Genomic DNA, 15255 nt, shown 5'->3' on the forward strand with positions numbered 1-15255 from the left:
TTTTACCTATTATCCTGAAAACATGGCTTCTTCTTATGGTGGTCTCTTCAGCTATTTAATATGTGATGTAAGGAACACTTTACCTTAAACTGTTCATTTGTGCCTGTAGTTTTAGCAGGCATTCCAATGATAACATAAATTACAAATTAAAGATAACACTGTTGGGGTTCATTTAGAAGAAACCAGGGACAAATTACCACTTTAATTCAAATGCAATACATTTAGAAGTAATTTTTAAGGCAATTCATGATTTTGAATAATACCCCTTGCCCTCGCATCTCCCCCATAATGTGTAGCACCAGCTTCCTCATACTCCTTAGAAATGCCTAGCAATATGCTTTTCTTTTCTTGAGTGGAAAACCAACATGCTATACATTAATGTTTATACAGTATTACCTTTATATTACTAGAAAAGTTTCAGATTTTTTTTTTTTGCATCTGTTCATTGTGTATCTGTGTTATTGACCTGAAGAACACTGAATATTTCCAGTAAATAAATTTCTTAATTGAAACTACATGTAAAATGCTTTGCTTTTACATAATTGACTGTTTGAAAGAAAAATAATCAAAAAAGCTTCCAAAGACATTTACTAATCTTTTATTGATTGCTGATGCAGTTATAAATGGCATGTTTAAATAATTGCATAAATTTAAATCTGCAGCTATCTTTATATCTTCAGGGTTTTTTTGTTGGTTTTTTTTTTTTGATTTTTTTTTTCTCGAATACTGCAACCTACCTTGGAGAATAGCTCATTTATGCACTTATTTTAAGTAATTTTTGTCTCAAAATATCCATATCATATCCTCAACCTTCCAGAAACGTTTTCTGTAAGTTGGCAGAAAATAGTCTTTAACCATTTAAAACCTTTAATGCATAGGATAAGGCCAGAGTATGGGAGATGGAGCAGTTTTCCCTACAAGCACAGGACTCCCTCCCTCTTATATTTCAGATGCAGAAGTATTTCAGTAGAAAATGGTTCACTTTCTAAAACAGATGGAAATGGGGATAGGTTAAATTAATATTTCACCATTCTTTCAACTGTTTTGTTTCTTTCTTGGTTAAATTTTCTTTTAAAATAATTCTAGCTTTTAAAGAGACAAAGCTGTATGCTTTTGGAAATAAGCACATAAATAAAAAGAAAGTTTAAAAACAGTCTTTAAAATAGCATTTTAATTTTGGTTTCTCTCTATTTTATGTGAGCTATACGGAAAACAGATGGAAGCATTATTAATTTTTTCCCCCAATGAGTTTTAGTGCAGCATATTTGTATGTGTTATCTGAAACATATGAATACTTAGTATTGCTGCTGTTAAATTCGTAATGAGTTGTAGGGATTGTGAAATTCCCTGACTGGCTCTCATGCAAGTAGTTCATTTGCAGTGCTTGTATTAAGATTAAGCAGGGGGAATATGGCAAGCACTATCCTTGACCCTAGATGAAAAATTCAAATTTTTAGCTTTATGAGTTTGCCCCAACTGTCATGTTTGGTGAAAATCAGATAAATACTCTGTAACCCTCCAAAATATCTTGCAGTAAAACCTGGTCCTAACTATAAAAGTTTGCATGGATTCCATGTCTTATTTTCTAGTCACTACAAAGCTGTGGAAATTTTGCAGCAGCATTTATGCATCAAATGGAAATCTTGGGTTGTAAATACCAATTCCTAATTGTTGGAATATCCAAGTTAACTTGTATTTGTTTAACTAGTAATGACTTTGTTTGTGTAATGACTTTGTTTGTGTAATGACTTTATTTGTTTAACTAGTAACTCCTTCAGCCACTTCAGCTTCACTACTTACTCTACTGTTGAAATGGTGGTCAAGTATTTCATGTTATATTTAGATTTGGAACACAGCTGGACCAAAAATTTAATATGCGATGTTGTGTCTACATAGAAGTAGTTCTAGTAAGATAAACTTAGATTATAGAACATGGTGTAGAAAATATTTCAATCACAAATATTTTTCTTTAACAGGAAAGGTATATATTTTTTAAGCTCTGTAATTCTTTATGTGGAACAGTTAAAAGACTTTAGGCAAGGTCCTACGCAATTGTAACATATTCTACCAGTGTGCATCTTCACATTTCAATATGAATTCCTAAAAAATTAAGTGGTTGGGATCATCAAATTGATATAATGAAAAAATGTCCATAAGTAGTATTGCATACATAGCTAAAAGTTATTATATTTGGAAGGAGATAAGGAGTACTGCATCTGCTTTAACCTGAAAGCAAGATGTAGTTCTTAATGAATATAAAAATTAAGCATAGGATACAGCAGTATTTACTCACAGAGAGATGTAAAATGAAACTGATAGAGAACGCATTGAGTTGCTTCAGGTCAAAACCTTTAAGTTTGAACTGCTGTTATCATTATACAGATTGTATTTTTCAGAAGCATTTTCGTTGTGTAAATTGTTTTCTGGAAGATAAATTTTACTTATTTTCCATAATATGAGAAATTCGTTAGATATTCATGATGCAGATCTGTACTCAGGACTCTCTGTTGTTTATTACAGCAGATGATTGTATTACTCTGATCTGTTAATAGAAACATGTTTGTGTGTTTCTCTGGAATAAATGTATATGCTCTGGTCTTGATTTATCATTCACAAAAAGAAACAAAGAAAATAAAATGAATCTATCTGCACTAGTTTCAATTATTATTTTTTTCATTTCATCAAATGCCTTAACCAGGTCAAATGTGGTAATACTAAGTTTTTTAAAGTTATAAAATAATTTTTAAAATACTTACATACACCATTTGGATACAAAATACCTGCTTTAAAATTACAAGTAAACCATTTGTTTATGACATTTTGTACAGTTAATAGCTCTTTAGAAACAATGCTTACTCTCTGTGATTTGTCAGTTCTAGTGCATGATTGGAAAGAGATTCAGTCTTTGATAAGGGCTTTCATTTGGTGGTGAAAACACCTATATTCCCAAGAATAGCTGAGTTTATATTTGGTATATGTGAAATGGCCACTTTACTTTCATCAATCTGTTGAACCCTGCTTGTGTGACAATGACATTATCAAGAGGACAACTTTTTTCTTTACTAAAATACCTGAGAAGAGAAATATGCCTCTTATCTGCATGCTGATATCTGTATTTCTCTGCTGGGAACTAATTTAAACACTTCATGAGAGATTGACATTTTCAGTGCCTTAAACATTCTTAAAAGCTGCTTTGTTCATTGCAAACCATATTTAGTATGACCTCATAATAATGTAGCACACCTCGAGTGCCATGCCTGTCTTTACTATGCACACTGGAGCTATGTTCATCTATACTAGACAATTGCACTTCAAGGAAGGTTTTTTTTTTTTCTTGATAGGCAATTAGCAGTAATTAGGAAGATTCACCTCAATAAGATGTCAACATGAGATTGTTTAAAGAAGTTGAATGTCAGTGGCTTTAAAAGAGGGTTTTTTTCCGCTGACACAAAGGTATGACATGTGAAACATGAAATGTTAATTTAACTTTTCTGCTTATTATTCATGCACAATATTATTTTGTCATTCAGATACTACACTGACAGAGTGCAAAGGGTGTTAAAATAGTGCTGCTAGAATAAAAAGAGGATTAATCTACCATTGGCCAATTAGCCAAAGGATACTTAATGGTCTCTAAAGGCTACTGAAGTCTAACAACTACCTAAAGCACTGACAAAAAGTCCTCTATATTACCTTCATTTACTTGACATTTTGTGAAACACAGTCAGATGCTGAAAACTACATTTGGCTGAAATAAAATTAATAACTGAGTGATGCAGTATATTTTACTAAAATTTCAGAAAAATAAGTGGCAAATAACATTTACATTTTAAAACTTTTTCTTGCATTTTTTGGATGTTTGTTTCGATTTAGGAACAGAGTATTAAATCAGCAAAGTCTTCTGTTTCATATTTTCTATGCATGTCTGGAATGCTAAGTAATCAGCATGCATATGAAGAAAACTTTCACTAGCAATTTGGAGTTATTAGCCTTTTCTGTGTATCATCACGTTAAGTATGCAGCACTGTTGGCTTTCTAGTCTAGAATTTGTACATATATTTTCATATTTTCAAATAGCTGCATACCATTTTTATTTATTTTAGCTTTGTTTTCTGTGACTCATCAGGCGGAATTAGGTTTTGATTCAAGAGAATGAAACGGGGTCAAGATTAGTGGGACTGGCTATAAATGGAGGATTGTTAAGTACCTCAATACCTGCTAGTATGCTTTGAAAAGGTGTTTCATAGTTTGTGTTTTCAAAAAGTACTGCTTATCTTACATATTTTTCATGAATGATCTAAAGCTGTGGAAGAAGAGTGTTCTTGTTTTAAAAGCAGTGTTGGATTTTAAAATGGAACTTGCTATACGAGCTCTGCAGCATAGCAATTGTATTTTATGGCCTACTGTTGCAAGTTTTTTTAGAGAAAAGAAAAAGGAAGTCAATGTATTCAAGTCTTTTAGAGAAATATCCTTACACATATTGCACTGTTTGTGAGCCAGAGTTCTAGGATGAGAAAATTACTAAGTGTAATCTTAACACATCTAGTGATGTTTATACTGGTTTTAGTTGGATTACAAAATGAATAGTATAAGGTTGTCGTTGCTTCATGAGGATTTCAAGAATGCCTGATTTACATCCTGTTCTGCATTTCTGTGTATCTTGCACAGAAATACATTCTGTTTAATCTGCTAATGCTGTATTAACCTGTGATTTCATTTGCAGCAGTGCCAATGGCAGCAGTGTGGTGGCAGTCACCACTGGCAGAAGTGTCGTATATTCTAGTTGCATAGGAGAGTGAGTCTACTGTAGATCTGTATTTGAAGCTCCTCACTGACTAGTTGTGATATGGGGGAGTAGTAGACTTTTCCAGGAGCTTCCTACATGAATCCACTGAATCTTGCCTGTATCTGTGTTTCTGAGTATGGTAAAACATGTTGCTGAATCATTGGGAGTTTTGTATTTCCTGCACAGAAATTAAGATTTCATCACTTATCCCTTTGTGTATAGCAGAACAGACTTTCATGGGTATACCAGGAGCAAGGAGATTAAGATAGATGGGTGTTAATAAAATATTGAATCTATAAACATCTGTTAAGCCAAAACACTCTGGAGGAGGTGCAGCAGACAAAGGCCGCTACATCTTGGAGGAACAGCGGTAGCCTTCCTTTACAAACATCTGGTCTAGCTGGTGTTTAAGATTCTACCTTTCGTCCTAGTGACCTCTTCCCTTGGAGCAAATCCTTTCTACTCTGTCACTCAGGATTTGTGTGTGTGGTAACACACAAACACGAATACCTAGTGTGTCTAAAAAAGAATGAAAGCCTTGATCAGACTGCAGTTACGTGCCTGCCTTTGTGTGGTTTTGCAAATTAATGGGGTTTGTCCTGTGCATACTACTTTGACTTTACTCCAATAGGTTTGATTTCCACATTTAATATTTGTATACATTTACATATGACATACATTTTCTACTTCCTCACTTAAGTAAATTATACAGCCAACACAGCAGTGTCTTCTTTGGCACCTGTCCAGTTATGCGCCTTTCTTTTTCAATTTGTTTGCTGCCATTTTTGGCAATGTGGCCACTGCAATCATAACATTTTAGACCTGGATGCATTTTGCTGGCAGCAGTAGTCTTAAACATCCTAAGAAACTTCTGTAAGTAGCTCTCTATCTTGGGCAGATATAGGGGAATCTCTAATTTTAATCAGATATAGATCTAGCTATGGTAGTTTAGGGTTTTTTTTTTTTTGCTTTTTTTATGAATAATTTAGTATAGAAACACTGAATCATGAAATTCTGCATGTAGAAATATTGACAATACTAGACAAATTAACCTATATCTTTCTGTACTGTTACTTGTTTTGCTTTTTAAAGAAGTCTTCATTTTGTCCTTTTTTAACTATATTGTGCTAATTGTAAGAATAATAGATTATGGAACAACCAATTATTGTATACATGAACTCTATTTCTCTGTCAGTAATGATGCCAGACAGGAATATTAACCTTTTTACTAAGAACAGTACTTATCTCAGGTAGACATGTAGACTACCTATTGGCTTTAATAAACGTACTTGGGTATAAAATACCATCAGAGTTTCAACTTTATAATGCATTTTCTTGTGTTGGTGATAATTTTTAAGCTAATGTAAAATATGCACAATTTCTGAAGTCATTTATAATGAAAATAAACATGTCTGTAACTAGCATTTCATTTATTTGGATATTCGTGGGATTCTCATAAGTCTGGTGTGGAAGAGTGGATATATAAACACACATAGAAAACATGTAGACACACTTAGTCATTTCTAACTGTATTCTCTTCTTCAGTTTCTTATCACTCAATTTTTTTTCTCTTTTGAGATACTTCCAGTATGATTTTGTATTATTGTTCCTTATTTTGAACTATGATGTTACAATCTTCTTTACATTAAAAAGATACAGCTTCAGGAGCAGAGTGTCATTAGGCCTCTGCTCCTGACTATGGATTTGTGAAAGTTAAACACTAGCATGAAGATTATTTATTTTCCACTTTTCATAGGATAATATTCATTATCATTCGAATTAAAATATTTTGTTATTTAAAAGAATGCCTCTATTAGGAGTGCTGTGAAATACATTGTTTCAAAGATTAAATGTCTTGTCAGTTGTCAATCAAGTGCAACAAGACTGAGAGTTTGCATGTTATTTATTTGAACTAAATCCCTAACAAGCCTCGTCTGCTAATTGGACTTAGCATTTATGTTGCTAAATGAGAAGCATTTTGGCTGCAGTATAGGGTGGTAAGACCTACCCAGTGGAATAAACAACTAACATCTGTTATCCTGTCCTGCTCCAGCTTGGCTTTTACCACTTAAGTACCTCAGCCCTAGAGTCAAGGTTATGGAATATGTGGTTCTCTGGCTATGGTGCATATATGTGAAAGGGAAGAAATAACACAACATGAGTAAAGACCAGCCAACCAGAAGATATTTAGTGCAGCTGGTCCACTTTGCTTTAACCTCTACAAGCCCTACAAATATCAAAACAAAAGCCAAGAGAAGAGTGTATGTTTTATAGCAGTTAGTTATCAACACAGAAATTCAAGCGAGCATACAGTGGTCACCATTAAACAGATCTGACATTTAACCACCTTTATTTAATACACTCTGATGCTTGAGAAATCTTGGTACTTCTTTATCAGTATAGAAATAATTTCAAAGTCCCAGAGAGACACTAGGTAAATAGGTTTCAACAGTAACTACCATTACAGTTGTTGTTTTTTTTTTAATTAAAATGAAATTTTGTCATTAAAATGAAAATTTTTGCCTGTGATGATAAAAATTGCAACAGTTAAAGTTGAATCAGATTGCCTTTAAAAAGAATGTTTGTTTTTGATGTTATTTTACTTCTCTCTCCTGCCAGACTTCATTTTTGCATGGACTAGAGACTTCAACCTACAACAATGCAGTATAATAATAGATACCATGTTCTGTTTCATTCTTCTTGAATTGCAAACCACAGAACATCTGATACGATCCAGCAGAAGTATTTTTAGGATGCAATAGTGATTGTTCCTTCTGTTTGTAAAGCAGGTGTTGACCTCCAATCTGGCCAAATGGCAACAGGAAAAGGAAGATTTACAAGGAAAATTGAAGTTGAGAGAACATCTGTCTCAAACTGCTGGCAAGAGTGAAGTCACACCAGCTCCTTCAAAGAACATTGATTTAGAGATGAAACAGCTGCAGTGCAAACTAAAGGTGACAGAACAGATGATTCAGAGCTGAGTCCAATTCACATGAACAGTATTTAATAACTGGGTCAAACAGATAAATATATGTATATATATATACACACACACATTCATGTATGCATATCATCTATATGGGATATGCCAAGGATTAGCAACTTAAGTTTCAAATAATCTTTGATCTTAAATAGAAATGTAGTCATAACCTGAAGAACTGGTATGTATAATTAATATAATTTTTTGCAACCAGATGGGCCAAATGGGGGCTGGAGGGGGATTATTGAGTTTTTGTACAATTAAGTGTATTTTCTTGAAAAGTACTTAGTAGAAGAGTATTTAGTAAGAATTGTGGTGATTGCTTTGCTTTCTTTAAGAAGGAGCTGGGCAAAAGCTATCTGTGAAAGTGGAGAAATGAATTTTGGCTGAATGTGCAGCTCATGTAATAGTAATGTATTGGTGTAACGTTACATATTGGTCACCATTCTTTTTGTCTTCAGAGAGATTGTTCTTTTAATATTTGAGTTTTTTGTGGATTGGCTTGTTGGAAAATACTGATGAATTATTTCATGTTTCAGTCTCCAATGACTGTTTATTGAATGAATGTAGATTCTAGACTTTATTGATGCATTTGAGAGCTTTTTCAATATTCTGTACGCCTGGATCATAGTACTTCCTTCTCTCTTCTCAGTGAAGGAAGTGTATGTACAGCAGAGTGTCTTAACACCCTCATACAAATCTGATGTAAAAAAAATATATATATTGACATGACCTTTAATTCTGTCTTAAAGATGTCTTAGATTCTAAATGTAAAAAAATAAATAAATAACCAAATAAAACCACATTTAAAATAAACATAATCTTTGATCCCAGTTGCAGGGTAGTAGAGTGTCTAAGAGTTGTATTTGATGACCCTTGTGGGTCCTTCCAATTCGGGACACTATGGTTGTATGATTCTGTGTCTTCACTGGTGGTTGAATTGGATGAGTATTTTGACTGTGAGGGCATCACAAGCTATTTATATCAGGTTACTGAAAGTGTTAGCCTTATTTTGACCTGTTCATTTGGAAAAAAAAAAAAAAAAAAGTTTTGAAAGTCTTTTTTTAGCAGAAGAAGTTCACAGGACTTGTCAGATGTTGTTCCAGATTAACCGCAGTTGAAGGAGGCACAGAGTTACTCCTCTGAATGTCTGAAGGCACAAGCTGCAGATGCTTTTGCTGCTGCTCAGAATCTCAAATTATCTGATTTTGTTAATTCCTTTCTCAGAACTAACTATGAGGTGTTTATATTGTATGTATTGATTCCTTGTTACTTTGCCAATAAGGAGTGTTTTAGGTGTAGGTGGTAAGTTTGGAAATAAAATGCTGTAAGCAAATGTCTGCCTCTAAGCCTGTGCAGTGCCCCATGGAAGTACTCAAGTGCGTATCTATCTGGTGTGTAAAATAAGTAACTTGATGCTGTGCTTCATGCTAGTGAAGTTCTACCCCAACAAACAGGTCTCAAGGATATTCCATTATCTGATATAATTTTAACAATTTTCTGTAATACTTCACATTATAATATTAGCAAACAGACTAGAGAAGTTATTAGGAACAATATTTTACTTCTAACTGTGCACACAAGAATATATATTCCACTGGCGGTGCGTAGCATTAGGTACAATGTTCCCATTAATGTTAATAGGTGTTACAGCCTACACTGCACAGAGAAATTCTCCTCAAGAATCTTTGTTTATAACATGTCTGATCTGCTCACTTACTGTTTATACACAATGAGTAAAGCGCTTTAGCACATTGGCTGAACCCGCAAAAAGGCATGCATACATTTTATGCAAACACTTCACAGATACGTATCTCTTGGCAACACCTCTTGGAGTTCTGAAATCTTGACATGCATTATGTCTGAGCTGCCATTTTCAGCAATGGCATTCAGAGCGTATGCTCAGATTGCTAAGATGGCTACTTCAGTTAAATTTCTTTTTTGTTGTTGTTGTTTTTTGTTTTTTGTTTCTGCAAAGCAAATTAATAATACTGTATTTAAATCTTGGAATCTTAGGTAGATTATCTTTTTCCATGGAGGACTGTGGGGATTTTTGTTGTTTTGTTTGTTGCTGTTGTTGTTATTGGTTGGTTGGTTTGGTTTGGTTTGGTTTGGTTTGGTTTGGTTTTTTTTTCTTCCTACTATGTAGGCAAACACAGCAGAGTTCCTTTTTAGCATTGCATATGCATAAACACTGAAACTGTACTTTTTCATTACAGGAAATACAGGAAAGACAGGATTTCTGTTAGTATGACTGACTAGAAATGTTTCGTCTTTTGCTTTGCCTTAAAAGGCACGCAAAGGTGACAACTGCTGTAGGATTTTTTGGCTCTCCCAAATGCACAGGATGAAAGGGACTGTTGGAAACAGTTCTCTTTAGGCTCTTGTGCAGTAGAACCATGTAGGAGTATGGTTCAAATAAAAACCAGAAATTATTTCTTTTCTCTCCTGTTATGTAAGAGAAAATTTGGTCCTGTTAGTGCACTCTGCTTGCAGGTATTTTGATGAATATCTATTAATCATACATTTTTGTACCACTGGAACACTACTGGCTTTATGAATATTTTCCAATGAAAGTGTTTTTGTTTAAGTGTTGCCAGAAAGTAAAAATACTCTTTTGTACAAAAAAACACAATTCCAATTAGCGTTTAACACAGTCTGTAGTATGTGGAAGTTTACACAGCCCATTATTTCAAAACATATTTGCTGTTGACTGAGGTAGCATCGAATCTGATTTATTTCTGTTCTAATGTTCTCCAACACAGAATTCAAATACTGAAATCACTAAGCAATCAGCGACCATTAAGTCTCTGAAAAACGAAGTCCAGGAAAAAGAAGACCGGGTTCGGGAACTCCAGGCTAAGTATGTTAACTTTTTTATCCGTTGTGTTTGGTGCCACCCAGCGGCAGCTGTGCTGTCGGTACGGCAATGGCTGAGCGTTGGATTCTCTTACGATCTCGCGGACTGTTACAGATGTGTGTTTGTGTTTTTGTGGTTTGTTTTGTTTTTAAGAAATTCAAGAAGTACCGGATAAAACTGCATGTTTAAACTGCTATGTGATAAGCGTCTCTGTATTGCAATAAGAATACCTTAAATCAGAACTCAGACCCTAGAGTGGACCTTTTTTTTTTTTTTTATCCTTGATGTAAGTCTAAATGAATTCCTCAGCACTGTTAAGTACCATCTTTCAAATACTGTAATTCTTTGCCTAGGGGCTAGGAGACATGTCAAGGTTCAGATGCTTAAAGAAGATTAACTATCCAGTCTTACATTCATAAAAGTTCAAAAGGACAGTTGTATTTCTTTCTATTTGAATTGATTAAGGTTTACCACTCGTTTTGAAATTCACATGTATTGGTTTGAAGTATGCATCTGAGATTTTTATTCTGCCCACTTACTTGGACTGATGTAATACAGTTCTTCAATTATGTTGTTTTATAAACGTAACCTATTAGTGTATCTGTGAATTTCTTGCCTGTTGCAAAGTTTAACTCCTCTAATCATTGTATTTTTTTAATTTGTAGAAAGGATGCAGTTTACTTATCTGATTTTTTTCATTTCAAATATAGAGTACTTTTAAAATGGTTGAATCAAGTGTGGTGTATTTTTTGTTTCCAAATAAAACTGATGTCTTCTGCCAATGTTTAAGCTTAACTTTAAAATAGAGTTACCAGTGCTTGTGCTTCCCTCACAGAATAGATACCGTTTTTTCATAAACTTTAAGATTTAATCACCAAAACAACAGTAGCATAAATGTGAAATAGATGGAAGAAATTTTCAGATTTAATAGTTTCCTGACTTTTAATGAGATACTGACATGGTATCAACAATATTTTATTCCTGAATAGATTGTCATTTTTGCTTTCATAAAAAGAAATCCAGATGTCTCGATTTCTGGTGCTTGGGTGTTGCTTATGTTTATACTGAATGTGTGTGACAACTGCAGATGCATTGCATGAGACATGATTTTCTCATTAAACAGAGATCATCTTGAAGTACGTAAGAGTTTCTTTAGTCAAGAAATTTCTGAAAAAACAGTGGTTTTATTTCAATCTTTTTCAGATAATAGAGCTTTTTTTCTTGTATTTCTGTTTATTGCTGAGTCAGATGAAAGAAAAATTCCCCCCCCTTCACTTTCTTTTAAAAAGAATTTTATACAAAATAAAAGAATTTTGTACAAAATAATTTTTAAAATATATATCCTTCAAATGTCAAATTTTAATTAACTTCCTTTTTTTTTTAGTAATATCTTAGAAAGTATCATAATGGGTTGAAATAATGCAAGTTAGAACATAAACTACATCGAAAAGCAAATCACAAAATAAATCATGTGTTTAAAAATCAGTCTATTGGTGTGTCTTTGTGGTTAAGAGAAAGGTAAGCTGCAAGATTTGAATCAACTCTTATCCAAAAAAAAATTGAAAACTGTGGAATGATAGCTTCTGTACTGCATTTCTTTTTTTTAAATTGTTTAAAACAGCTGCATATCAATAGTATTTTCTAACAGTAACATGCAGTGTGACTTCTTCCCTTTTAGGATTTCTCGATTGGAGAGGGACCTTACTATGAAAAGACATTTGATAGAAGACTTAAGGTCTCGTCTAAAAGCGAACCAAGAAAATGAGAAAGCCTGTAAGGAAACACTAGAAAGTCTTGAGAGAAAGGTACTTCTTTCTTGCTAGCTACAGTTTTAAGAAAACCAAGAGCTAATGTATCTGAAGAAGTTATTTTAATCTTCTATACATACAAAATCAATGTATTGCTTGAAACATGCATCATACAGTTAATTTAACCATATAACTTCCTTCACTTTAATTTGTATGAAATCAGTATATGGTGATAGTTTGGATGGATTCAGCATAATTTAATGTCTGATCATAAGAGGTAACTAAAATTTGAAGTATTCAGAACACTGAATTGCAAAGACATGCTGTAAGTAGCACAATTTTGTTTTATACAGTCTAAGTTCTTTAAAAACAGTAGACCTGAAGCAAGGAAGATTTTACCTGACACATGCTAATGAGGTCCTTGCACATCTCCTGAATGCAGTATTTAAATGGTTTAATATGTTAATTTGTATTGTACTGGAGTATTATGAATGATTCACACTTAGTAGCTTTTAACACTTAAAGTAATTCTATCTGTATAGGTGAAGCTTAATTTCTATACTAGATTATTTCTCCAGCAAAATTCTAGGAGAATTTCACTAAAGGTATGAGAACTTGTGTATATCTTGGTATCTTTTCATATTATCCAAGCAGTATGTTGCACTTTAGTCTTTAATGCCTGAAATTCCTGATTGTCTGTGAGTTTCTATGGCATATGACCTCAAAACAGAAATAAACAATTTACCAGTTTCCCTTTTTTTTTAGCATGGAATGCAGGTGCTTGCTGCATACTATAGACACTACTTCTTCTTGAAGTCATTAAGTGCTTTCAGCTCTAGAGAGAGCTACTCTCTTACCCTTCTTGCCAAAGATGAAGTGCTATTAAGAAACGTTCAGCCAGAGAGTGAAAGCATAAGTAAGCAAGGGAGTTAAAGTATGAAATGAGAGAAATACCTGGTTTGTTTTTTGGAAAATGATTTAGAATGAAAGGATGTACTTTAATCCTGTTTTTGAGTATTATAAATGCTGCAAGTTTTAGATTCCAGAGAATCAAATTCCATACATTACTTTGGTTATTCCATATGGAAAATCAGCTTCATAAATTTTACATTAACTTCACCAGAAGATCAAAGAAATTCCCTGTTACTCGACACTGCCTGGACAACTTTGTGATTAATACTGTCAGTAGAACATGAATGATATTCTAAGAGCATTGGCCTTTTGCATTTTACACAGAATCACTGTTTGCATTATATGGTAAAATTATAATAATTATCTAAGATACTGTGGAGACTATTAGCTTGTTGACAGTTACTATTTCCCCAGCTCAGTTTTGATTGATGTAGTTTACCTCTGATTTATTGAAGAAATGAGTGAAAGCTGTGGTTTATTCACTTTTACGTTCACTATGACATTGCAGCCCTGCAAATGAATAGTTTTCTTTACGTTTAATACAGGGCTTTGTATAACAGGGATGAGTATGGAAACTGATCTCTGCTAGGGGGTAAGCAATAATGGACTGTGTAATTTCAGAAGAAAATGCTTTAATAAAATAATTTACGTAAAGCAGGGAGGTATGTTGCAGTATGAATAAGTTTGGTTTTTATTTTTATATTTTCTATCTTAATAATCAAATTGACTTTCACTTATATTTCAGGTAAAGTCACAGTCTGAAGACTGTTCGAACAAAAAAACTTCCATTGACTCACTGAAACAAAGACTTAAAGTTGCTATAAACGAGAAGTCTCATTTTGAGCAGATGTATCACAAGACTAAAGATGAGCTGGAGAAAAAGGTATATTATCTTTGTGCTGAATTTACTGTAAAACTTTTTCATACCTCACTTTCAAATAAGAGTTGCAAGGTCATCATTTTAGACTTTTTGAATATATAAAGGAAAAAAAGGAATCATAACGATGTGTTTCACACTATTTTCATTCACTCACTGAAATTTAGGTGCTGAAAGATGGACTCAGTGACTGCAAATGAAGTTACTTTTCCCCGTGAAAGTATCTTTTACGTGTTCTGTGCTATTTACCATTTTGTGGGAGATTTGTTTGTTTGATTGTGAGCTACCATGCCTGCCTGTCAGCTTTTTATCATGTCACTGCAGTGCCCTGTGATGTATTCCAGGTTCTCAAGCTGTCCAATCTAGAGAGCAAAGTGATTGAGACCGAATATGCTATGACTGAAATAGAGACTGCAGCATCTCAACAACTACACGGATTGGCTAAACAGAGTGGGCAGGCTTTGGAGGCTGTTCAAAAGAAGCTACTGCTCGCCAATGACAAAATAGACGAGTTCATGACGTTTGTGAAGGTTTGAATTTTTATTTTCTTTTAAGTGTTCAAATAAATAAAGGTAGTCTTGGGTGAAAGTAAAAAGGCTAAAGACCTAATGTGCTGCATTCTGTGATCTGGAACAGTCTTTGAAGCTCTTGCACTGGCTGGGTGCCAGCTATGAACTTGTCTGAATGGGAAGGAAAGAGCCAATGGCTGTAGGTCTCTCCCCTAGACTTCTGTAGAATAACATCATTTATATTTTTGTATATGGCTGCCAGTGTACTTTTTTGTTTTTCCTCAAAAAACATGCATAGTTGTATAGTAAATGGCTCTGCAGGAAAGATTTCACCAACACATGAAATAACATAATTCATATACGTTGATTAGTGTGAATTACCTTATTTCCCCACAAGATACGCTTTTGAAACTCCTTTTGCGTGGGGAAAGATGTGCTTTCTTCTAATACAGAGTTCTATTAGAGGAGAAAGAAATGAGTTTTCTTTCCATAGCTACATGGTTGTTTGTGGCTAAGTTTGGGAAAGCATAAATAAACCTAATGTATATTTGTTGTTTTAATAAAACACCCTATAGTATTCACA

General features: G+C 33.7%; 1 protein-coding gene across 2 annotated transcripts in view; it reads left to right on the forward strand.

The window, feature by feature from the left end:
* The window catches only part of CNTLN (centlein), a 183985-nt gene that overhangs the window by 142992 nt on the left and 25738 nt on the right, over positions 1-15255 (forward strand). Inside the window, exons 20-24 of one of the 2 annotated variants that reach the window (XM_085213135.1) lie at positions 7573-7740; positions 10532-10629; positions 12305-12431; positions 14032-14169; positions 14508-14693. In XM_085213135.1, the coding sequence (XP_085069261.1) occupies positions 7573-7740; positions 10532-10629; positions 12305-12431; positions 14032-14169; positions 14508-14693 (717 nt within the window). The remainder of the gene's footprint in view (positions 1-7572; positions 7741-10531; positions 10630-12304; positions 12432-14031; positions 14170-14507; positions 14694-15255) is intronic. The other variant, XM_085213137.1, reaches the window with a different exon arrangement.

This window comes from Meleagris gallopavo, chromosome Z, assembly GCF_905368555.1.
Source record: "Meleagris gallopavo chromosome Z, MGAL_WU_HG_1.1, whole genome shotgun sequence".
Taxonomy (NCBI): Eukaryota; Metazoa; Chordata; class Aves; order Galliformes; family Phasianidae; genus Meleagris; species Meleagris gallopavo.